Source organism: Larimichthys crocea, chromosome XIV (assembly GCF_000972845.2).
Source record: "Larimichthys crocea isolate SSNF chromosome XIV, L_crocea_2.0, whole genome shotgun sequence".
Lineage (NCBI taxonomy): Eukaryota > Metazoa > Chordata > Actinopteri > Sciaenidae > Larimichthys > Larimichthys crocea.
This window is the reverse complement of record NC_040024.1, coordinates 10,212,231-10,238,427: the sequence shown is the minus strand read 5'-3', so window position 1 is coordinate 10,238,427 and position 26,197 is coordinate 10,212,231. Positions and strand designations below refer to the sequence as shown.

At 41.6% G+C, this 26,197-nt stretch overlaps 2 protein-coding genes and 1 long non-coding RNA gene across 10 annotated transcripts in view; 2 read left to right on the top strand and 1 right to left on the bottom strand.

Annotated features, from left to right (window-relative positions):
• The first annotated feature begins 930 nt into the window (after positions 1-930).
• nit1 (nitrilase 1) lies at positions 931-4,136 on the top strand. 2 transcript variants are annotated; one of them, XM_019264655.2, is made up of 6 exons: positions 931-1,092; positions 1,417-1,650; positions 2,042-2,145; positions 2,225-2,361; positions 2,513-2,638; positions 2,731-4,136. In XM_019264655.2, exons 1-6 carry the CDS (start codon positions 1,079-1,081, stop codon positions 2,995-2,997), a joined length of 882 nt encoding a protein of 293 aa, XP_019120200.2. In that variant the 5' UTR covers positions 931-1,078; the 3' UTR covers positions 2,998-4,136. The 2 variants fall into 2 exon arrangements, with proteins under 2 accessions (XP_019120200.2, XP_010745776.2); XM_010747474.3 differs by having other exon boundaries at positions 932-1,167; positions 2,731-4,134.
• Positions 4,137-4,563: 427 nt separating this feature from the next.
• On the bottom strand, positions 4,564-5,570 carry LOC113747618 (uncharacterized). The gene is made up of 2 exons (XR_003463738.1): positions 5,013-5,570; positions 4,564-4,698 (listed from the first exon to the last, which is right to left on the bottom strand). It is a non-coding gene; the product is annotated as an uncharacterized LOC113747618 (long non-coding RNA).
• The window catches only part of clcn3 (chloride channel 3), a 37,642-nt gene continuing 16,136 nt past the window's right edge, over positions 4,692-26,197 (top strand). For 3 of the 7 annotated variants that reach the window (XM_019264679.2, XM_027287820.1, XM_019264680.2), the window contains exons 1-2: positions 4,692-4,863; positions 15,111-15,292. In XM_019264679.2, coding sequence (XP_019120224.2) covers positions 15,130-15,292 — 163 coding nt within the window. In that variant the 5' untranslated portion in view covers positions 4,692-4,863; positions 15,111-15,129. Of the gene's footprint in view, positions 4,864-15,110; positions 15,293-18,956; positions 19,171-20,955; positions 21,183-26,197 lie in introns of those variants that run through there. The other 4 variants (XM_027287822.1, XM_027287823.1, XM_027287821.1 and 1 more) reach the window with 4 other exon arrangements.

Genomic DNA, 26,197 nt, shown 5'->3' with positions numbered 1-26,197 from the left:
TGGTTACCCATTAGTTTTAGAATTGATTTTCTCTTATTGGTTTTTAAATGGCACCGACATACCTTTGTGACATGCTACTGAAGTATGTATCAAGCAGGTCCCTTAGATCCTCCGCATCTGGACTCCTAGTTGTTTTGGTGAGGCCCCCATCCCTGGAACAGCCTGCCTACGGATCTGAGGGACTGCACCTCTGTAGACTTCTTTAAAAAACAACTTAAGACATATCTCTAGCCTGGCTTTTACCTAAGGTGCCTGGCCATTCACTGCTGAGTTTTTATGTGTGAGTATAAGTATGTAGGAAAACAGAGGGGAAAATAAATAATAATGTCCTACTTGTGAATAATTAGGGTAAGTGTGGGGAGATGTAATTAACTCCTGCAACTGTCAACATTTCCTTTGGTTAGGGTTTTGATATTGTGGGTTGTGGGTCTGGAGAACATCCGCACCCTACTGCCACCCCACACTTAGGGACAAAGGTTCTGAAATTGGTTCTGAATTTATAAGCAACTGGTGCGTCCAGAAAAAAACTGCTAAACAAGTACCATAAATCCCCTGAAAATGGTATTTTACTCAAAGACGTACAGATTTGATCATTACAACACACATTGTTTTGACCCGATTGTTAATAGAAACCCATGAGTTCTTTTTTTAAGCTCAGATGACGAAGCATATGCAGCCATAAATATGCAGGCTTTGTGTAAAATGAGTTGAATCAGCACTTCTCTCTGCTGTCGTCCAGAAAATCCGAATATATAACAAAACAGGGTTCATGCAGTACACCCAAACCTTTCAGCAAAGCCACAGACTGTTACATTTCTTTTTTGTAACTATATATGTATATATTTTATAGATAGAAGCAGCAATGCTCACTCATCACTCTGCACTAAGACCAATACTCTCCAGCAGGTGGAGACGCTGTGACTTAATGCTGCTTTCTAGCCTCTGATAAAGAACAGAGAAGAAGACAGAAGCTCGGCTGATCCTTCCTGCTGTACAGTGACTGAATCACTGAATCAAACTGTTCTCCTGACATGGACTGACCAGGGAAGGTGACACATTGTCTGGGTTACTTGGACCAATGTTTACAGTCAGGTGTGTTTTGGGAACATCTACAAAGTGTTTGGCCTCTCTGCCGGCTTGGAGACAGAAGATCAAGCTGCAGAGCAGGTTTGTTTATGATTCTAACAAAAGCACAAGTTGTTTTTATATCTACCAGCTAGGAACCAATGACAAAGACTACAATTATTGTATTGAAGATATATAATAGTAATATCACCATGGGTGCAAAGCTGCACAGTATTATGTAGTAAATGTATAACAGAATAACTAGTGCAGTTAATAATAAACCAAGGTTGATCTGAGTTCTTTGCCTGGCATGCAGCTTCTGTTCACAACAACAACCTCTTCTCCGTGCAGGATGTCAACTTTACCTCGCCCGGTGGCTGCGGTGTGTCAGGTGACAGCCACCCCGGACAAAGAGGCCAACTTCTCTGCCTGCAAACATCTGGTGGAGGAAGCCAAGGAGAAAGGAGCCAGCATGGTCTTCCTGCCCGAGGGCTTTGATTACATCGGATCCAGTCGGGAGGAGACGCTGTCGCTGTCCGAGAGCCTGACGGGAGACACAATCTCACAATACACTCAGCTGGCCAGGTAGACAAACGTTGACATAGGCACCACTTTCTGGCTTTCATAGAGGTGTTTTATATATTTTACGGCTCACATATTGGCAGAAAAGTGTGTTCTTGCACAAATGTTGACTCTGTCCAAACAAAACAATGTTTGTACATTAGATAAAAAAAGATACATATCCAGTACTGCTTCCTGCTTTTCTTAAGGTGAAATATACTCTTGGCTACGTGACTTATTTCCCCATGAATAAAAGAAACGGTGAAACTTGTGTTGGGTACTTGTTGGAGCTAAGGAACCAGCCGGGGTTCTTTCCTTTGGCACTACATTGTTTCAACTGTAGTTATGATACTTAAATACTGCTATACCTAAGCCCAACTTTGCTACCAAATATATTAACTATTTCTTCTTCCAGGAAGTTGGAAGTGTGGCTTTCTCTTGGAGGATTTCACGAACGAGGACACAACTGGGAGTCTGACAGACGAATCTACAACAGCCACATCATAATTAATGATAAAGGTACTGTCCACTGAACGGCCTCTCTTCTCTTGGTACACAAATACACATTCTCACTGACAAACTGTCATTACACCCGCAGGTGACATCGTTTCAGTCTACAGGAAGTCTCATTTGTTTGACGTGGAATTGCCAGAAAAAGGTGTTTCCCTTAAAGAAAGTGCCTTCACCATCCCTGGGCCCTGCCTGGTGTCTCCGGTCCAAACTCCCATTGGCAAGGTATGCACATGAGTTCTTCATATTAGGTGACTTGTTTGAGAAACCTCCTGGAAACCTTGGATCCACTTTGGGCTTCCCAACAGTAGTGTGACATTAAGATCTGTTTGTGTTCTGTGTCTTTGTTTTAAACATTTTTATATTGTTGCCACAGCTTGGCTTGGGCATCTGCTATGATCTGAGATTCCCTGAGTTGTCGCTGGCTCTGCAACGGCACGGGGCCGAAATTCTGACATACCCATCAGCCTTCACTGTGGCAACAGGAGCTGCTCACTGGGAGGTGGGATGAGTCAGACAACAGAGTGTTTGATTACTCAGGCTCGGTTAAGCTATAAACCGAAGCAAACACAAACTTCATGCATTTATTCACAGGTGTTACTACGCGCACGGGCAATCGAGACCCAGTGCTTCGTCCTGGCGGCGGCCCAGGTAGGCCAGCACCACGAGAAGCGCTCCTCGTATGGCCACGCCCTGGCGGTGGACCCCTGGGGCGAGGTGATGGGCGACTGTGGGGGGGGGAGACCAGGCATGGTGCTGGTGGAGATCGACCTGGAGAAGGTCAGCAGCACCAGGAGGAACATGCCGGTCCAACAGCACCGCAGAGACACTGGTTTCTATCACAGTTTGGAGAAGACTTGACCACAAAACAGAATGTTGTTGTCTTTCTTTTATTTAGATTTCCAGCTTGTTTAATGAGAAACTGCAGGATGGGACTGTGGAAACAAGTTTACCGTGCGAGAAAGGAAGAATACACTCTTGTCAAATGAAGATTTTACTGAATGAATAAAAGTGTACAGATTATTTAAAGAGTATTTGTTCTGCTCTGCAGGATAAAAGTAGTGTGAACTGTAGATTATTAGAGATACTCATGGAAGAAAATCAGCTCAGACTCAATCATATTACTGGTACTGGTCAGTAGGTGGTAGTGTTGGGTTGTAAACATAGAAGAAATGGAAGGAAATGGCAAAGGCTTCAAGTAGAATATAATTTTCTAGTTAAATTACTGATGAATTGATCTGTTATACTGAATGTGTTTAAATGAAATATTGTTTTGCTGAAAGATTATAAACTCAAACATCTGAAACACATCACCTTCACTTGGTTTGTCTTCTGCTTCCGGTACAAATCAATGCATCTCTGTCTGACAATGAATGAAATGATGTGGAAATGTTTCATCTCTTCATTGGGGCACAGACATTGTAGTCACTTCTCTGTCGCCTAAAATCACACATTGTGCTTCGAGATGCTTTAAAATCAAATCCTTTGGTTTCAAAGAATGTAACATACCTGATATATCAGAATCAGTTATTGGAGGTTTGTCTTGGCATCAAACAATTACTACAGATCAACACAATGTCTCTCTCATAATAAAGAATTGGGATCAAAAACTACACAAACATGTTTGGATAGGTGAGTACTAAAAATACTCATTAAGCAGAATGGCCTATTTTAGTAGAGTAAAGTATATAACGGATTATAATTAGTGATGTAATCGTGTATATATATGAACATCTTTGGGTTCAAATTAAGAAAATGATACTTTCCCATGTTCAAACACTTTATAGGCTGAATAAACCAGTTAATTGAGAAAATGTACACATAGCTTGAACCACTACCACATAGATTTATAACCTAAGGTAACTTGTAACGTCCATCTCTAGACTCTGCAAAATCCTCATTACATTAACAAATAGTGATGTTATAAAAATGTGGATTTATACCGGGGTTCAGATGTTTTTGTGTGTTTTGCTGAGGATGGCAGGGAGAGACAAGGATGTGAGAAACAGGTCATTTTGATACATAATGCTCATTACTGAGCAGAAAACCAAAAAGCAATGTTATGATATTATCTGTATCAGGTGGGATGTGTCCCGAGACAGCCCATTTTTTTAAAAAAATGTATAAGAACCAACTGTTAGAGCTCCTCAAGGAGCCTTTTCTCTGTAACCCCTTTTGTTAAACGCTCCTTCTTGTACAAGAATAATAAACTCAACTTAAACTTTGATACTTTGAATCATCCAGTGTTCTTTAATTCAAGGTTTTTTCTTATGTGGTATCCTTTGCACATTTATTTTTTGAATATAGTTTTCTGTTTGTATAAAACATTTTTATTTCTACAGTTACTTGTACAGATGTTATTTATTTTCCATGCAAATGTTTGCACATATTTAAATCATGTCTATCTCATTATGTTTTCATCCCAGCCTTTCTTTCTTTCTTGGATGAATTATTGATCAATTGACGATGGGTGGAGTTGATGGTGTTGGTGGTGGAGCTGCTGCTGGAGCTGGAGCTGGGATGTGGAGACAGGAAGTGAACGTCACTGACACAGGAATGGGACTGTAAGAAAAAAGAAAACACCATGATGATGAGGATGAGGAGGAGGAGGATGATGAGGAGGAGAATGTCAAATCCACTCGTGTAAAAGAAGAAAACACCGTCAGCTTTCAGCTCAGGGTGGAGGATGAACTGTCGTGTCCGAGCTGGATTTGAGGCATCAGGAAGGTAACGGCTCCTTTTTTTTTGGAATTCGAATTTTTGAATTTTTGAATTTCGAATCAGCCGTTAATGTCGGTTAGCTTCTGCTGTGTGTGTGTGTGTGTGTGTGTGTGTGTGTGTGTGTGTGTGTGTGTGTGTGTGTTGGAGGGACTGACATGCTCCACCATCCAGAGGCCGTCCATCCACATCCATGTATCCGTCCTCATGTCGATGTTTTCGGGTTGATTTCTCCTCCTCCGGCCAAGTTGAACAGGTGCTAGCTTCAAGCTAAGCTAACCTAGCTCTGATAACCGTTTAACGGTTTTTATTTTTATTCTTTTAACGGTTTGATTTAACGGACTCAGGCCTGAAGCTGTGCGACCACAGACAACATATAAAAACACAAAACCCTACTCCTGTCTGTTTTTATTCTGAATCTGTGAATTTACACCATGAAATGCAGATTTAACGTGTTAATACATGCACGGCTAACTGTGACATGCTGCCATGCTGGCTGTTTTCCATCGTTATTCCCTCAGTCACACAGAAAACGAGCTCCTCAAAGCTGCTACAGGCTGTAAAAAGTTCCCCTGGTCTTACATTTATATTAATATTTAGCTTTTATATAGTTATTAACTTCAACATAGGCTGATTTGTTTCAAATTAACTCCTAACTGTGAGCTGAAAACTACAAAATAAAAGCTTCATCATCATGCAGGTTATTGACATTTACCACAGAGATGATATTATAAGTGGATTAATCAATAAACTGATTAATAGACAATAATTCACAGCTTATTTAAAGAAGTATTGAAGTCATTTAGTGTTATTAAATCTTCTTAAAAGGGTATTTATAATATTAAAATGAATATTTTGGGAGTTTGGGATCTTTTCCTGGACTATTAAAATGAATATTTTGGGAGTTTGGGATCTTTTCCTGGACTAAATTAAGCAATATAAATATGTCAGCATGGCCTATTTCAAACCTAAACTAAATGATTAATTGGTTAGTCGAGAAGATATTTTATTTGTATACTGAGAAACAGAGAAAACGAGCTCCTCAAAGCTGCTACAGGCTGTAAAAAGTTCTCCTGGTCTTACATTTATATTAATATTTAGCTTTCATATAGTTACTAACTCCAAATATTTTCAATTAACTCCTAACTGAGCTGAAAACTACAAAATAAAAGCTTTATCATCATGCAGGTTATTGACATTTACCACAGAGATGATATTCTAATAAAACTGATCAATTATTCACAGCTTATTTAAAGAAGTATTGGAGTCATTTTGTGTTATTAAGCTTAACAGTGAATATTTGCTGCTTTTACGAGTAAAGTACAAGTAAATGTACTTAGTTACTTTCTCCCTCTGGCAACCCAAGAATTGGCATCTATCACAGATTGATATTATTAAGTGGATTAATCAATAAGGTAATAATTATTCACAGCTTATTTAAAGAAGTATTGGAGTCATTTTGTGGTATCAAATCTTCTAAAAAGGGTATTTATGATATTAAAATGAATATTTTGGGAGTTTGGGATCTTTTCCTGGACTAAATTAGGCAATATAAATATGTCAACATGGCCTATTTCAAACTTAAACTAAATGATTAATTGGTTAGTCGAGAAGATATTTTATTTGTATACTGAGAAACACAGAAAACGAGCTCCTCAAAGCTGCTACAGGCTGTAAAAAGTTCTGAAAACTACAAAATAAAAGCTTCATCATCATGCAGGTTATTGACATTTACCACAGAGATGATATTCTAATAAACTGATCAACAGACAATTATTCACAGCTTATTTAAAGAAGTATTGTAGTCATTTAGTGTTATTAAGCTTAACAGTGAATATTTGCTGCTTTTACGAGTAAAGTACAAGTAAATGTACTTAGTTACTTTTTCCCTCTGGCAACCCAAGAATTGGCATCTATCACAGATTGATATTATTAAGTGGATTAATCAATAAGGTAATAATTATTCACAGCTTATTTAAAGAAATATTGAAGTCATTTTGTGGTATTAAATCTTCTTAATAGGCTATTTATGATATTAAAATGAATATTTTTGGTAGTTTTGGATCTTTTCCTGGACAAAATTAAGCAATATAAATATGTCAACATGGCCTATTTCAAACCTAAACTAAATGATTAATTGGTTAGTTGAGAAGATATTTTATTTGTATACTGAAAAACACAGAAAACAAGCTCCTCAAAGCTGCTACAGGCTGTAAAAAGTTCTCCTGGTGCTACGTTTATATTAATATTTAGCTTTTATATAGTTATTAACTCCAAATATTTCGAAATAACTTGTAACTGTGAGCTGAAAACTACAAAATAAAAGCTTCATCATCATGCAGGTTATTGACATTTACCACAGAGATGATATTCTAATAAAACTGATCAATTATTCACAGCTTATTTAAAGAAGTATTGGAGTCATTTAGTGTTATTAAGCTTAACAGTGAATATTTGCTGCTTTTACGAGTAAAGTACAAGTAAATGTACTTAGTTACTTTCTCCCACTGGCAACCCAAGAATTGGCATCTATCACAGAGTTGATATTATTAAGTGGATTAATCATAAAGCTGATCAACAGACAATTATTAACAGCTTATTTAAAGAAGTATTGAAGTCATTTTGTGGTATTAAATCTTCTTAAAGGGCTATTTATGATATTAAAATGAATATTTTTGGTAGTTTTGGATCTTTTCCTGGACAAAATTAAGCAATTTAAATATGTCAACATGGCCTATTTGAAACTAAAACTAAATGATTCATTGGTTAGTTGAGAAGATGTTTTATTTTATTTGTATAAGGACAAGTTTATAGCATGAATAAAGTCAACATACCACGACATAACCTCTAGACCTGGCACATTAACCAATAATGTCAACAACTCTTAGTTACTTTCTCCCACTGGCAACCACATCCATCACAGAGTTGATATAAGTCGATTAACCAAGTCATTTGCTGTTTTTCTTGATCCTCTATGATATTAAACTGAATATTTCTGTATTTTTCTGGATGAATTAAACAATTTAAATTTGTCAACAGGCTTATATTAAATATATACATTTGAATGGGTGTTTTGGACCAGTTCCCAACACTTTATAGATTATATGATTGCTGCCATGACATTTAGAGCCTAAGCTAATATGACTAGACTTAACAATTGTTTGTTGTACTTAGTTACTTTTGAACTGATGCAACCCAAGACCCCAAATATTGTACGTTTCCATTGACATACAGTGCTTAAATCCTGGCATTTTTTGCTTTCTGAATGTTGAACCGATCGAATTGTAAAGAGTGTTTTCCACCATATTCTATACTAAATAATAAACCAGTTCATTTAAAAAATGTATTTATTTTATTTGTATAAGGACGAGTATATAGCATGAGCCACTACCACGACATTTAATTTACAATGTCCACACTTAGACTCAACAAAGTCATTGTCAGTTTACTTGTTTGTTGAAACTCCAATATTTTATACTGAGGTTTTGTTGGTAAAATAAAACTACATATTGTTATGCAGTCACTTTGGCTGAGGCCTGATAATAACTTGACAGTTGACTTCCCATTATCATGCCATCTGTTAACAATTACTCCATAGATTATTATGTAATTGATTTCAGCTCTGAACGTACAAGATGATTGGTGCAGACAGAGCTGCAGCTAATGACCGTTTTTAAATATCAGTTACATTTTTGATGAATTGTTTCAGTTTGGTCTATAAAAAATGTTCCATGAGTCGAGGTTACGTCCATTTTCAGAAGCTGCAACCAGCACGCGTTTGTTGTTTTGGCTTGTTGAATGACTGGTTATCAAATCTGAGGTTAATTTTTGCTCGATTGGCTTAATGATTGCAGCACTAGTCAAACATTGAGGTCTGCATGTGTACCCGAGCACAAGTTAATGTTTCCTGTTTTATTTATGTCCTCGGCGAAGTCTTTCTCTCTCAGTCAGGTCAAACCACAAACCACAGCGTCCTTATTTGATTTGCCGTCACTGTTGATTGTGTTAAGTCTGTCTGCAGTGTTGGCCTTCATTCTGTTAAACAGGACGACATCAGAGCTTCATTCACCAGCAGACGAGACGTTTATCATCACGCTGTCTGACCCGGTCTCTGACATCACATGAACGTTCATTTCGAAGGTCGAAGGCCGGCAAACAAACAATCTTTTCCCTCGTTTGAATTTGACCATTTTTAATTCTAGGATGCGTCCTCTGCTGCCTCCTGAGTAAAATGATATTCTCAGATTTGGCGTAGGCTGGATGAAATTGATAGCTGACACACACACACACACACACAGTGAAGGATTTCTTCAATCTTCTTCTTGTTCCTCTGCAGCACAGATAAAACATGTATTATTCATGTTTCAGCATTCATGTTGTAACAAGAGGAACTTCCTCTTGTCTTCAGCAGCACATTACTGACACGCTTATTAATGAGATATAAAAATCTCCATCCTATTAGGACTTCATTTAACCGGTAATCAAACATTTAATCTTTCTGATTATGTCGTCTATCAAATAATAAACATCGGTTGGCCTGACTCACTGACACTGGATCGTTGGAGGCTGATACTGATATTAGTGATTGTATTAAACCTGTTACATTTCGTCAGCAGTTTGCTCCTGTTGTTTATTTGTTTAGATCGCACACTTCCTCTCTGGATTACTATAATTTCAGTGACTGGCACAGGGAGTGTGTTTTTGTGTTGCTTCATTTTATTTGCCTGTTTGAGGGCGAGAATATTTTCTGTTGACCGCTTCGCTATGTTCTGTCTTGTTGCGATATGATGAGTTAAGTTTTGTTTTGTTATCCGTTATAAAACGCATCCACGTGACAGTAAAGAGTCTGGTTCATGACATAAACAAAGCCAAAACACAACAGGTAGAGTGTCAGAGTTTAGTCTGTTTGTTTGGTGGACACCAACAACGTGATGTGGACCGCAGAGGAGAACCTTTAATAGATAATAAGGATTTTTTGCTGAAATAAATACGTTATGCTCAGCAGGTTGTTATTATAATATGACAGTATATACAGCATGAGTTTGTGCCAGTGAGAATAATCGTTTATAGTTTACAGATTGATTGCTTAATTAAATAATTAAAACATTTAATGCAACGATTTACTTTTAGTTATTACAAATTAAATATATTAATTAGATTTTCTGACAGTTTTGTCACTTTTGGCTCTGGAATTTTTTATTTAACGGGCTAAATTATTTAATTATGGGAAAAAGTAATAATCTATTAAGCATAATTAAAACTGGGAGCATCTGATTGTTTTCCTCCATCCACTATAAGTGCGTTTATTATTTTCTCAAGCTGACATCACATCATGACTGTGCATCTCCTCGTCAGTGATTGTTAATTGTGAGTAGTGAAAGCTTCCCGTCGATGTTTTGCTACGGAGCGATCCATGTATCGAACCGCACGCAAGGGTGGGTGTGTGTCAACTTATCAGCCCCGTTTACGGAGGAGGTGTGAGCCTGTCGGTTCAAAACGCTGAGTCACATCTCAGCAACAGTCGCCTGGGCAACACCTCCATAGTGACCACATGGAGCGAAGATAAGGCCCCGTCGCTGCTCAACCAGTTGTGTAACATCAGCGAGACCCTGCAACCTTTTTGTTCCCTCGCCGTTGATTATCTCACACACACTCCTCCCTCAACACACGTCTCGTCTCTCCGGGATAATTACTGTTTTGATTACTGTTGCAAAGAATGCGGGGAAACACGGAGAAATATACAGCAGACTGTCGTAATTATAGCCATCAAATGTCACCAGCAGAGAGAAACGAGAGGGAAGATGACACTTCTCATTAAAGCAGACCGTCGTTAGGAGGCTTGGTTCGTTTTAATATTGAGCCTGTGTGTCTGAAAAGATAATTGCTCACCTTTTTAACGAATATTTGATGTCTCACTCGCACGAATCGGCACCCATGTCGTCTCAAAGTCTCAAAGCTTAGCTTGAATCCAAATAAAACAGTCGGAGGAGGTAGAGAAAGTTCGATGAGGTTTAAGTTTCAGTCTCGGGGTCATCCCAACCCGGACTTAACCAACTCTGTAAACAAGCTCAATTGAATTTCCTGGCCACGCTGATTTGATATAGCTCAAAGGGAAGTCCCGTCTCATGGTGAATCATTGTGTTTGTTTGGCGCAGAGAAAGTTTCTCTTTCCTCTTTGCCTCACATTAGAGTTTGTGCCAGAGAGGATTAGTGGTCTTCAGTTTCAGTGTTGGGGGGCGGTTGCAGAAGGCTTTTGTTGTGCTGTGATGTGGTGGTACTATCATACCAAAGTGTCTGGATTTATTTGTCAGAGGTGAGTGACTTTCACCGCAACATCCCACTTCTAAAGGGGAACAGACGGCGCTGTTGTCTGACTGACTGACTGGGCTACTGGAAATATATCAGCCAACTGAAGTCACTGTTTAAAGAATGGACGCCGTATGCGCGATGTCACTCGTAGGTTTCCGTAGAGCTGCTTTGAAGCTCAAATTCTGTGGTGCTGACCACTGCCATGTTGTTGACGCCTGGTTGCTCAAACAAGCCATCTGTAACGGCACCTACCTGTCAATTAAAGCATCCACGCTGTTATTCTGCATAACTTTAAGCCTTAATATAACCTGAACAGGTGAGTTGTATATAAATTCACCCTCAGTACAGTTGTCATGAACGGGGAAATTAGCTACAGAGACCAAAACTGTTTTTTGTACCAGGCTGTAAACATGTTTATTTCTGCTGTGAAGTTGGACATTTGGACATGGGGACTTATGGAGACCGACTCACTTCTGGAGCCAGCCTCAAGTGGACGTTTGACGAACTGCAGTTTTTGGCTTTACTTCATGGAGATTGACGCTTGATTGCAGTACAGAACCACCAAAGATACGTTTGTGTTTGTCCACCAGAAGTTTAGAGTTCAACTTGGTACGCATGTTGGTTACAATATTTTAAAGGGATATTTGAGTTTATGACATGTTTTTATTTAAAACGTTACATTTTGGTTGATGTGTCTTTTTAAACGTTGGTATCAGCCTCAAACGTCCAATATTGATCAGAATATTGTGCGCCAAAGGTTTATTGGGTTTATAAAACAAAAATAGTGTTTTGATTAGATACATAGATACTTTATCGTTGTTACAAAGAAATGAGTTGCCACAGTTGGTACTAAGCCTTACATAAATACATTAATGTATTATGCTATGGCAGAGGTGCCCGTTTACAGGCCAAGGATCAGTATCTGCGACTGGTTAGGCGGTATGAAGGGATGAGTTGAGGGGGTGGCCGGGGTCTTGTTCTATGCTGCGATTGTAGATTTTGGAATTGTGCTTTATCCCTGTTTCGTGTCTTTGTTTTAAAGTTAGTTTGCAGAAAGCTGATGTTCCCCCAGTGGATGCACATATCAGGATGCCGGCACCACCGACCGTGACACGTATACTCCAAAGTCGTCCGGCGGTGCAACGCGGGGAGGTTAAAAAGGTTCAGTAGTATGAAAATGTTCTTTGACGTGCCGGAGCAAGGTGAAAACCAAGTAAAGCACAGAGATTTCTACTCCAACCCAACTGCATTCAAACAAAATGAGAGTGAAACTGATGCATCTTCGCAATTATCTTTATAATTTCATTTTACGAGCTACAGGGACTTTCAGCTTTGCACTCGCTCAAAGCTCAGCTCAGCAAACATTAAGGCTTTTTCCACAAGTAGAAAAATATCACCCAGAAATGAAATCCTCAAATAACACAAATGGGAAAATACAGCTTTCTTTCCGTGGCGTTCATTATTTCTAAACTTTCTCAATACATCGGATAAAAGGATGTTTTGTTACAAAAGAGGAGAACTCCACTTCCTCAATCGATCAATCAATCGAGGACTCCAACTTTTCTTTTCTTTCTTGTTTTTTTTGGTCTTTTGTGATTGTCAAGTCCACGGCTCAAAAATCAAGACGAAGATTAAAATCGAATCCATTCAGGTTGATATGAGGACAGCTTATAAATCTTATGATGGAGTCGCCTGTCGGACCATAAAGGATTAGTGAATATCAGCCAGGCTCCTGAATCCTCCTCCTCTCCTTTTCCTTCGTTACTTTGTGACTCATCGTGCCCCGAGGCCGATACTCCTATAAATATCTGCAAGCTATCTGTAATTTTCAGGAGTCATTGGGCTGTCATTGTGCTCGCGGCCCAGTGGGGATCATTTTAGGTCACGTCCGTCACCGCCTGAGTCACGCTGGTGGTCACAGACTCTGCTGTAGTTTTTAATCTTCTCCACAGGGGGGTGAGGTTTGAACAGAGGTGAGGCGCCGAGCGACCATGCAGCTCTGCTCTCTTCGGTTCACCAACGTTATTGTCATAATCATGTTGACATTGGCTGTGCAAACAGAACATTTTAACATCACTGTCAAATAGTTTAAAGTGTTGTCTGAAGGATGTTTCAATGATTAAACGCAAAGCCTTCACTGAACAGAGGCTGAATTCATCCAGTCAGACCAGTTTTCACGATTTGAATTGGAAAGTTTCCACGCAGTATTTATAATTTTATCATTTGAATGAAGATGATCGGTTGTCGTCAGCCACTGGGAGTTCTCCAATTTCACTGTTTTGCTTCTCAAAACATTATATCACATTATCAATATCAAGTTTTAACATCTGACTCAACCGTAGGTTTTAACCACTGGTTCTCAAAATGTGGTACGTGACCTCCCTGTAGTGGAATATTTGAAATACTTAATGAAATAAAATCATTTAAAACCATGAAAATACAACAAAAAAGTTGAATTTCATCAGCCTGCTTCATAGTCTCACTTATGCATGTAGAGTTTAGCATCTACGATGAGTTACAAGCTAAAATGTGAACAAAGGTTAGTAAGTAGAGGTGAATTTAAAGGTTCAAATGAGGTGCAGATCAGTGCTAACCCCAACCAAATTGGCTCTGGTTCTTGAACTGGTTTGGTTCAGGATTAATCAATTGTCATCAATAAGTAGAAAGAATAGTAAAAAAGTTGCTAAACACAGGTTCTAATATTTAATACTTTATTTTATGGGCCCCTAATTTCCTAGGAAGTTTTTTTTTAATAGAACTTGGTGCTAATTAATGGGAAAATGTGGATTTTCTCAGTTTGTAAGGATGTCCGGTAGCGGCTGAAGAGCCCGGTTACATTGCCCACTCTCTGCCAGCATTCCTCCCCCTGTCCTGGGCCTGAAAACCTCCTCCACCTGTAGTCCAAACCTCCCGACTTACTATCGCAAACACCAACTCTCCTCTGGCGCTCAGAACACCCAGTCTGGTCAGCACGGCTAACTAACTAACAGCAACTACAGTTCACAGGATTTGTTATGAAGCGTTTAATTCACCCATCAGGAAACTCAACAAATTAAAAACTATAATTGGAAACTTTAAACTCGCATACATCTCTAGATTACACTGCAGTAACTTGGACTTCATTTGTTCCATCGCTCTTTATTTTCTTTGTAATTAGTGGCAGATTATTCCACAGTTATTTCAAGGAGAAATCTTTGAAATAATTCCGATATTACAGACCGTCAGATGGCGTTGCATATAGAAATATGAGAGCTTCATCGCTGAGATATTGAGTTTTATGTCAGATGTGTCTAAGACTCCTCTTCACGTTGAATTAATCGATCAGGTCTTCTTCTCTGGTCAAGCGGTCTACCCCATCCCTGACTCATAAGTTCACTTTATCTCTCCGTCATCATCATCATCATCGTCTTTAAGCGTCTTTGTCTCCAGCAGCTCACGTTCATCTTAAACTCTGATGGATCTCTTCTTTCTTATTCCTCCCAACACCTCACTTTATCTTCTGTTGCCGTGCACTCCAGCGGTTCCATTATTTCCGCCTCTGTAATCTCTCTTTGCACCGTGAAGATGCAGTTGATACTTTTGCACATATTTGGCTCTCCGGTCGCCTCATGCTCCGAATATAACTAGATAGCAGTGAAGTGGACGGAGAAAACTCTGATTTTATTTAATTTTTTTGCTAAACTGGAAGCTGCTCGTGTAACTGGTTGTGTTTCTCGTGGTGTGTTCAAGTGACAGTTGTCTTTTCCTGGCCTATAAATGTGTGTGTCTGTTTTTACATTAACAACTACCACTCTACTCATCTGTGTACCTGACACACTCCCTTCACCTTGTAGACTCTCTAATCTAGCATCCTCACGAACACGGTGTGTGTATCTCCACCTTCCTTCCTTCCCTCCTTCCTTCCTTCCTTCCTTCCTTCCCTTCCTCCCTCCCTCCTTATCATCCAGGGCACCGGCGCGTTGCTAAATGGAGTCGGAGCAGCTGTACCACAGAGGCTACTGCAGGAACAGCTACAACAGCATCGCCAGCGCCAGCAGCGACGAGGAGCTGCTGGATGGAGCCGGCGTCATCATGGACTTCCACACCACCGAGGACGACAACCTGCTGGATGGGGACGCTGCCTCCCCAGGTAGGGAGTACGGGATACCTCCTCCTCCTTCAAAATCGAGTTCATCTTCGGGCCAGCCGCTCTGGTTGTGACTCACCCCACTGCCGACGTCAAGACGCATCAAGTGTGTGTCCGCTCATGTGTGTCGCTGTCCTGGGACGCAGTTCCTCTGCCATCTGCCTCCTCCTCCCCCTCAGCTCCATCCACACCCATCAGCCCATCCACATGCCGTCTTGCATACGCCCGCCTGCCGCCGCGACTGAAGCAGCCGCACACATGGTTATAAAACTATTAATTGTGCTGATCTGAAAGCCGAAGTTACTTCGTTGCAACAAAAAGATCTGAGCTCAGAAATCAACACAGCTTTCAGATGTTTCTCATGGTCTTCATCCAGCAAATGGAGCTGGTTCAGGTGATCTAAATAACCTTTAACTTATACAATAATAATATTGATAAACTTTATTTACATAGCTTTGTTCAAAGCACGCTTACTTAAAAGCAATAAATCAATAAAAAAATTCAATAAAATGTAACGTTAATCATAAATAACCTTTATGTTTGAATCGGGACCGAGGAGCAACCAGGAACGACGCACCTGAGGACACAGGGTGCTAAAAGTTCAACTAAATAACTTTTTAAAAGTAATAAATCAAATCTTAAAATCAACTCTGTAGATAACCCGAAAGCCAGAATATGTTTGTTTGTCCGCAGCAAAGTTGAGGTGATAGCCAGTAAGAGTTTTTGAGCGTCTGTTACTAAGTAAAGGTCTTAAATATAAATAATTTTTAAAAAATCAACTCAATTAAGAAGCAAATAAACTGAAGAATAAATACACATTTTAGTTTCCTGTTTAAAAACTTTATTTCTAACAGTTTCTTCGGGTTTTAATTAACTTCTTTTTAGTCTGTCTATCCACACATTTGTGTTGTTCTTATGAAGTTATTTGCAAATCAGTTTCCAATTGAATCTGTTGACTAACAGGCTTATTAACTCGTGTTAAGTCCTCTTTGCATTGTCCAGTTAAACATCAGTGGGTTAATCGCTCTATAACCATCTGTGTGGCTCTCTCAGGACTGTTCATCTGTAATCATTTGACTCCACTCTGCTTGCTCCTTGTCCTTGTTACCGTGCTTCTTCCCCCGTTTCCATCCACCATCGTGACCTCCTCACCCCGTTCTAACGTCCTCGCTTCCTGTTTCCCACACTTTCATGTGCGCTCAGGCCTCGCTCCGCCTTTCCTCGCCTCTTGTTCCGACGCGGATCTGTCTTCCTGACAGGTAGCGATGACAGATCGGCGGTAGTAGTAACGCAGACACGTGAGTTTTTCTTTCGCCGTACTCGTACGTGCGTCACCGCTGGATAAATATAGACGAGCCCAGGTGGAGGTGCTGTACGAGTCACACTCTGATTTTAGCTCATAAAAAAAGTGACGTATGAATCGTGCACTTATTTTTAAAGGAGCGTGTTGTATCGTGTTGATTGTTGCCTCATTCATAATTATGCCCTGCTTCTGTTCATACCTGCCGCCTGTCTCTGATTCATTCAGCAGCTCGCTCGGTGGCACCCGGGTGACCGGTATATCTGGTGTCCCGGCAGCATCCGATCCGCCGCATCCGGTTTGTCCAGTAAACACCCCGATCCCTCTCTTCTCTCTCCTCCCCTTTTTTCTTTACTCCTGACCTGCGGCGGGTGGGATCGAGAGCACACACACGCTCGGAAGGGTTGTGTCAGGTCTGCAAATTTGCGTTTAATCACACTGTTTGACCTGCATCCAAAGAGCACGTGGAAGGAGAGCAAACTCTGGTTGGAGTGTTTGCTGAGCACAGAGGTTATTTTCCGTCCGTTTGAGGTGAATAATCTGGATGAACTGCCTTTATTTGAGGCGGTTTATAGTTTAAAATAAAACTACTAGACTAGAACACAGAGCTTTATTCTACCACGACCCGTCATCTCTCCCTCTTTTGTTGTGCTACTTTTTTTTCAGTTGAAGTCCGAGTCCAGCTTCCCGTTTTCCATCGTGAGAGAGGCTTTGAGCAAGACTCCTGAATTGAGCTTTATGCGTTGCTACTGGTTACGGTCATGTGGTGTCTATACTGTGGTAGCTGGAGTGTTGTGTAACGTTAAAGAAATCTCTGTGGGAAGAAGTAAGACTGTTTCGGTCTAAACTTTGATTCTTATGTTTTCTCTTTTACTTTTACTTTTTCATAGTACTTCTTAATGACGACATGCTCATATTTTCTGCAGGAGTTTACTTTAAACTTGACGGTTTACCTCCTCCTCTCTTCCTCAAGTTGGTAGCATTCACACCTACTCACGTAGTATCATAACGTGAATCTAAAAAATAAAGCTTTTTACTCATACGACTTGCATGCCTTAAAGCGTAGCAGTGATATAACAACCTTTACAGTCTAGACTCGACTATTCGTTATTGAAAAGGAGACTGAGGGCGACACACACCATGAACATGTGCAGCAGGATGCAGACAGGCCCGGAGGTAGAGTCAGTAGTCAGTCGTGTCGGTATCCCAAACATGCATATTAGCGTTTTAACATCTTAGTGTGACTGTGTTGTGTTTGTCCGACGTGTTACACTGCGTATCACTTCAGAAAGTATCAGCCACCATCATAACCAATGTTAAAACACAGTGACCCTGTGTGACTACACATGAGGCAGGGTTATGATAATAATATTTATTGTTGACTGTTGCCGAAGCCTGAACTGAACCGGATAAAGAACCGGCGCTGATTTGGCGGAAGAAGCGGATCCACAATTTTTGAACCAATACTTTTACCTCCACTTACTCACAACTAATCACCACATAGCAGGTTCATGGATATGGAAACAAATCTCATTTTACTTCAACTTTATTTCATATTTTTTAAACCTTGAGAGAGCCCTTAAAGTAAATCACTACAGGGAGGCAGACACGTACACTTGGTAGTGGTTATATTGAGCACGTTAGCTCAGGGGATGTTTGAGGTTGATATTGATATTTGTGAGTCTCTATCAGCTGAATGTTGAAGAGGAAGTATTGTAACCAACACACAACTAAAGGAGACACTGATGATGCTCGATGGAAAGTTTTGGGGATCTGCAGAGTTGCTGCTTTTGTTTGGGATTTTCCACATTTAGGACTTTTTCTATTTTGTCTTGTATCACCTTACTACTAAAGTTAGTATGTATTGTATGTGTGCGTTTACGTAACAGGGATTGTCTTACGTTACAGTGTCTGAAACTTGACCTGCACACAGTTAACTACGAAAGGTGAAAGCATGAAGTAACCCTAACCTGCCGAGGGCGACATGCAACACATAACCGATAGAGTCATTCACTAAAAGTGTCTTCTTGTGTACACGCAGCAGTGTAAACACCGGGGCTCTGCCTCCCAGTCTGGTCAGTCTTGATTCGTGTGTAACACCCAGACATTCCCATGAACCAGTTTGGCAGCCGCCCGGCTTGAGCTAGCGTTTCAGGAAGTTTCTGGACTTTGGAAGTCTCATATGTTCTTCCTTGAAGTCGGCGTGGTGCGTCTGTCTGCCTCCTTGTTGCTTCTATTTTTACACGGTTATGAGGAGGGGGTGGGTGCATAGGAAAGCTTGTAAAGCCCTCCTCTGGGCTGAGACTTGAGTGTGAACGAGGGGGGCCGGCTCACTCTGACTGAAACTTTTTGGTTTTGCTCGAGCGGGAGAGGACGAATGGAGCAACTCTTTGTCACGATCTGAAAAGGATTTACTCTGCTTGGATCACAGAGACTCTGGAGGGTTTTTTTTCTGTTTCATGTTGCTGTTTTTCGGCTGCTCCGACGTCCTGTCGAGCAGTGGTGTGAGGCGGTGGGGGTGTAACAAACGATGGCTGACATCACCTGTGCCATCGCTTAGCAACAGGAGCCCCGCTGAAAGGTAAGGGGGCCTCGCAGGTATGACAGCGTGTGAAGCGTCCCCATTGTTTAAGCCTTAAAGGAGCTGAGTTCAGCCGCTCAGTTTCATGTAATAACACAGCGAGTTTACACAATACAGACACTGTGTTGTCTCCTTATACGCATTAGATCCACCTAAAGCTTGGGGGGAGTCCCCGTCACGTTAAAGCTTGTCGTGCATTGTGACAAAGATGCCGTGAGACGTCCAGATGTTATCTCACGTTTCATATCCTTTCTGCAGAGCGAGCAATGCCGTGCGTCTTTGACACTGGACCCACTTTTTAATTTTTTGTTTTTTGGCAAATCAACAAAAAAATAACACAGCAAATTATCCAATGACTCCCATGGGGCATGATGTTGTTTTCTTGTTTGTGCGATCACAAAGCTCTCATTCAACTCTTTCTGATTTGAATTGGCAAAATATTGCTGTGGGAAGTTTTCATCTGTCTGTAACCTGACATGAACGAACACTGTGACAAACAGCTCCCAGCAAAGTCAAATAGATTATTTAACAAAGATATTCAACTTAAATACACTTTAATTAAAGTATTTGTTCAAGAAAGCAGCACTAATGCGAAGCAACGCCGCAGTTCCTCAAACGTCCACTTGAGGCTGGCTCCATAAGTCACCATGTTAAAAGCTTCACAGCAGAAATAAACATGTTTACAGCCTGGTACAAAAAACAGTTTTGGTCTCTGTACTGAGGGTGAATTTATATACAACTCACCTGTTCAGATTATATTAAGGCTTAAAGTTATGCAGGATTAAGAGCGTGGACGCTTTGATTGACAGGTAGTTGCCGTTACAGGTGGCTCGTTTAAGCACCCAGACTTCCTTTGGTCCATTTTTTTAAATAAACTAGGAGGTGAAGGAGGCAGGTCTACCAACACGGAGACGGTCAGTGTCACATATCAGGACGTTATCGAGCATTGTAAAGATTTAGCTGACAGCGTATTTCACAATTTTTATAAACCAAACAAACAATTGATCAACGGAGAAAATACTCAGCAGATTAACCTGTAATGAATGTTAGTTGCAGTCTTATCTGTTGTGTTCAAGTTACTTTTACATGTCATCTGTGACAGATGTTCGTATGGAAATCCATATTGAAAGACGTGGAGACGTGCTTGCTTGATATTTTCGGATTCACGGCTTGTACTACACTTTTATTTTTATTATTCTGGGATGTTGCATGTTCGTAGTTTGTGCTGCTGCCTGTTTTGACCAAGACTCCTGGTTTAATAATTAAATACATAAAAATATTATCCCCCGCCTCAATCAGTTACAACAATTAAATCCTGCTTTCACATTAATACATGAGCAGTAATTATGTAATACATAACATATACCAGTCACACTGAGTACTTAAAGTACATTTTTCTGATCAGACTTGTACTTTTTTTTAATAATGTGGTATTAGTACTGCTTTACTTCACACCCCTGCACTTCCTCAGAATGGTTTATTCCCTCTGAAACACACACACACACACACCCCTGTGACCCGGCCACCATGGTCTCTCCCGTGCAGGCAGGCAGGGCTCGCTGATCTCCCCTAGCAACCAAGCAGGCAAGGCTGACCGGCCTCTGTGTGTGTGTGCATGTGTGTGTGTGTGTGTGTGCGCATGTGTGTGCATGTGTGTGTGATCGTCTTTCCCTTTGAGTGTGTGTGTGATGACATCATCAGCTCGAACAGTCAGCTGCTGCAGTGGAGAGAGAAAAGGGAGGGGGAGCACACACACACACACTCTCTTTCACACACTCTCTCTCTCACACACACACACTCAGACACACTCTCAAACACACTCTCTCTCACTCCTGTAGTGTCGCTCGTCTTCCTCGGGTAAACATGGCAGTGCGTAGTGAAGCCTAGCCTAGCTCTTAGCCTAGCCTCGTCTCAGCTGTCAAACATGGAGGAGGAGGACGCGGCGGCCGACCCCTATTTGCCCTACGACGGGGGAGGGGACACCATCCCCCTCCAGGAGATCCCTAAAAGAGGTACGCCACATCCCCTTCTTGTTTCCCCCTTTCCATTCCCTCCTTTCCTCACCCTGCTGTAATGACAGAGGCCGTCCTCCTCCTCCTCCTCCTCCTCCTCCTCCTTCTTGTACAGTGAGTGCTTGTTTCATATGGCAGGTGAAACAAACCCGGCGAGAGGAGCATGCATGCTGCATGTCACCTCTGTTGATGATTGACCATCAGTTAATGCGTGTGTAGAGATAATAAGATAAAGAGAGGGTTGATTGCGTGGAGGCTTGTGCTCGGGCCTTGTAAGCAGCAGCAGCAGCAGCATCACAGCCCTCCATTTTAATGTGCCCACACTGACAGAGGCACGGTCGGGATTTGGCATACGTGTGCTGCTGGATGTGAAGCTGTTGTGTGTGTGTGTGGTCACGACGTCCCTGCAGTGCGAGGACACCTGTTGGACACATTGAGGACGTCGTCTCACGTCATTCATAAACAAGCCGTGATGAACTTCACCTCTTCTGCGATGCATCCTTGTTTGTCTCTCCTGCCCGGCCTTTAGGGAGCTTTAAGTTGTATAATGTGTGTGTGTGCTGGTTCCTACAGGCCTTGTTAGGTTTTATACGGTGAGCGAGCACAGACAAAAGATCCCTGGTGATCCACTGCCGCCTCCATCAACAGGGACTGCTTTTATTTCCTCTCCTTACAGACGCAAGTCCAGTTTGTCCTCTACTCTGTCCATACATCGAACCACACCATCAAACTGGACGCATAGTTGTCAAACAAGATATAGAAGGACATTTACCTCGCCTCAACTATGACCGTATGTAAACACCCAAAGGAAAGTTGCGTAAGCTCTTCGGACTTTGATACGTGTATTCGTGCGACTGTTGGGGATTCCACCGGTCTCTTCCAGTCCGGCTCTAGAGACTATCAGGAGGTTGTCGGGGAGGGGTTTTAGTTTTTACGAATGCTGATCACATGACGGCTGAGCAGACTAACCCTTACTCCAACCCGGGCTGACCCAGGCTGTCCTTAGCGAGCAGCCTTTAAACCTCTCTGATCTCATTTACTCCGCAGTAGTAGCGGGGGGTGGTGGTCATAAAGACCTGGAGAACAAGCAAGTCGGTTTTTCCACCTCACTGATCACAGCAACACTTTTTTCATTTAGAAAAAGTGGTGTTACAGACAGTCAGCAACCCTGCCTGTGCACTGACGTGGCGTTTAGCCCTGATGCAGGCAGAACAGAATCGCTGTGTCACTGTACTTAAAGCACAGAGGTGGTGGGGGGGAAACCGAAGCCTTATTTTTATGTGTGCGAGTGTGTCTGCTGCGATGCTGGCGACGTACTCGTAGGCGTCACCCTCGCTCGGCTCTAGTGCTCCTGATTTGATTTGATGGGTGCAGCATCATCAGGATTGATCTCATCAGTCAAATCTCTCCTCTTTTCTTACTGGCCACTTCGATTCTGTCACTACTCGTGAGCTGGAAACTTTGCAGGAGTTACTGCAGTGTAGAGCCGCATGCGGTCCAATATTTGTGATGTGTTGCCTTCAGAGGTTGACACTGCTGGGTTGTTGCCATTTAAACTCCATAAATTATCTCAGTTTTAGCCTTTTTTAGACGTGCTGATTTATAGAAACTGCACAAATATCTTGAATTTCTTCATTTGAACCGTATTTGTCTGTGTCCGTGCTTCCGTGAATATTCTGTTGGTCTATCTGAATGATGAATCACCTACAGTGTCCCATTTGGGACAGTAATGCCTCTGACTCATGGATAATTAGCTTTTTTTCTGTCTTCAATTAATGGATCTGTCCTGAATTTCTTAAATCGTTGTGCGTCTTCTCTGCCCTTTTGTGTAATTGTTAGCATATTTTCTTCAAATGTCACAGATGACTGGCTAGAATTAGATTTGTTCAACGTAGTTTAGCGTCATAAACATTCTCCATTGTTACAAAGATGTTCAGTATGAGTTGTGTAGTGATGTTTGAATAAAGAAATAAAACTTAAAGGTGCGCCAAGGTGGACTGCAAAGTCATTAGCGTCGCCATCGGTGGGCGGTTTGAGCAGCCTTTTCAGAAATCAATATAACTGAAGTGTCTTCAGTCCATACCAATGTCTGTTCAGGAAAAACGGCATTCACTCTGGCACTCTTTGACTGGAACAGGCTGTTCTTAAAGCCCCTCGCAGCAGGGAGGTCATGGCCTTAAAAGAGGCCATGCTTCAAGTAAAACACTTGACTCGGACACCCTTAAAAATATTATATTAAAAGGAACGATAGATGCCAATGAAGGAAATTGGCTAACCTAATGTTTTTTGGCTACAGGGTGAGATATTAAAAACAGAACAACCCTTGTGGGGTTTCGCCGTAAGACTGGCTAGCCATCTTGGAGCTCGTTTGGCCTTGTCCTGATGGTCAACCTCCTCATCCTATCTGGAAAACCAGTTTTAACCCTGGACCTGTTGTCTCTGTGGCATAAGAAACGAATGTTGCTTGTCCAGTCTTGTTGAGCTGTTGATGGCTAGAAGGTTGGTGTCCAAACTGGTTGTCCTCCTGTTCTTAGCAGTTTGGACTATCGAACCGGTGCCAAGTTGAGTCTGAACTTTGTGTATTCTGCGTTGAGAACGAATGAATTTCAGTTCAACTTTTGACTTGAACTGTGCCAGAGGTGGTTACAACTGGCAACGAAATGCCCAACAAAAACGCCAATTCTCGCACATTTCTTAAGCCTGGTAGGTCCAAGCGAAATGGCTCACTCTCTTGGTGTTTACTATGCGGTTACACAAATTGATGAGTCAGTTGTCCTGCCGTGTTGATAGTTCATATCTCAGTCCTTTCCAAAAAAACATACCTCCATGTTGGACTGCTTTTTGTTGAGTCAACAACTGAGTCATCATCACCATCCCACCTCCCCGTTCACTTGGACACACACACACAAACTTGGACAGTCCAAACTGTAGCTGTCACTCTGTAACCAAAATGGAGAACGATGGTCTCCCTCTGCATCCCCACCAAGCCTGACACTCAGTTACGCTGCTGACTCTTCAGAAACGAGCGCTCGCTTCCCTTTTTGCCTCTCACGATATATCAGCTGGTCAGATGGAAGCGACACTTGCACATCTTTTCCTTCCTCGGTTCTCGAGTTCAGCGGATTACATCTCCGTTATTGGGGGATAAAAACGTGTGTAAGAGCTTTACAGAGCGTCAATACCTTTGCTTTCTTATAGCAGTTGGAGCGTAGTAATTCAGATTCAGAGCCATCTAAAGGATTTCTTAGCCATGAATGAGGCCTTGTTTGACAGTCGTGACCTTGCCCCAGTTGTAGGAGTTCTCAGGAGATTAAAAATGTAAAGGGCAAATGTGTATTGTGAACTGGAATGTGTATGTTTGCTCTTCAAATGGCCGCAGGAGTTACTCTCGCTCACATTTTCTCACAACTCACAACTTTATCTTTAGCAGCCACAGAGTGAAAGCACGTCGCGATACTTTTGTTTCATATTGTTCTACCAGTCGAAAAATGGCACGCTTGGCACTTTGGCAGGAAACCAGCTGTCATACATTGGTTCCTTTTTTTTTTTTTTTAGCCTAAAGTCAGAAATGTCCGGTAAAATAGCTGCTAACTCGACTGTTTTGAAGTTTCTGTGATCTGTCCAACTCTGCCGCCTTCAGCGTCTCATCACAGGATGCTGGAAAATTCAGCACCAACGTGCCTGACTGATGTGTGACCGACCACAAAGCACTAAATAAATGATTGAATAACCACAGCAGAGGAAGTGGAGATAAACTGCTAACCATAGCAACATTTGTGTTTACTACATGTGCATCAATAGAGGACGTGTTACGAGGTTGTTTTCAAAGTACAAATCCAGAAGAAGACCGTGCATCGCCCTTCGATCGCTATCTGAACTTTGTCGGTTGATCTTCTCACCACACAACAGTGATCCACACCCAGCAAGCGTTGCGGTGCTGTTTGGCTTGGTGTTAAGTTACAGAGTAAAGACGAGGGTCAAATATTAAAATCTAATTTTCCATCTCTCCCTGTGGTGATTACTCTGTTATCTCTGAGCGTACATCAAAGTTTCACCCCATCCTCCGCCCTCCAGTTTCTCGAAATGAAAACCTGCTTTGCGTATTTCCGTTACATTACCCAATCCAAAGATGCTCTAAAGGCCCAGAGTGCTTTGAGCCGTGTTTGTAAGGCTGGATGCATGAGCTCTGTGTGCTGGGGGTCACCGTTGACCCTGATACTGCTGAAGTTTGACTAACGACACATATTTTTCTTTTTTTTTCTTCTTCTAAACACTCAAACAGAAGCTTTAGTTGTTGGTCTGTGTCTCCCTTTTGTCCTTGTTACACACTGTGCCGCCTTTGTGTCGCAGCTGAAGAAGAAGCCTCGCATATTTGTGCCGTCACCAGTAGGAGGATTCGGCTCTTTGGATGGATTCTCCCTTAATGATCAAACTCAAGTTGATGCGATGGCCCTCCTGTACTTTATATAGTGATGGAACGGACCTACTGAATTATGAGGATGCCAATGCTAAATAAGATTATGAAGATTTCTGATGATCTCATTGTTGACGAAATGTTGCAGCGTTGATTTCCATCCATCCACCAAACCACCGATCTGCTGGACCTCATTTAATCAACGACGTTTATACGAGACACCTTCCTTTATTTCCTGTTAACAAAGTAACAGCTGTAAACGGAGAATCAACAGCAGGGAAAGTAGAGTACTTTGAAGCCTCAAAACAAGAGAGCAAGCTCCAGTTACTAGATATGTTTCATCACTTAAATTTTTAACCAAATCACACATCCTGTTGCACTAATGGCCCATGTATGTCACCGTACGTGACAGTTGTTGTTATAGTGTTATACCATAACCTCGCAGCTGTTCTGGGCAATGATTGTGACCCCATCAGAAGCAGCACGACGCGTTTCAGAAGCGCTCTGCTCAGTGGAGAATATGCGATTGGCGCCACGAACGCTTTCGTCGATCTGCTGGAAGTCAAGACACAAACTGCATAGAGAAATCTGGGCGATTTGT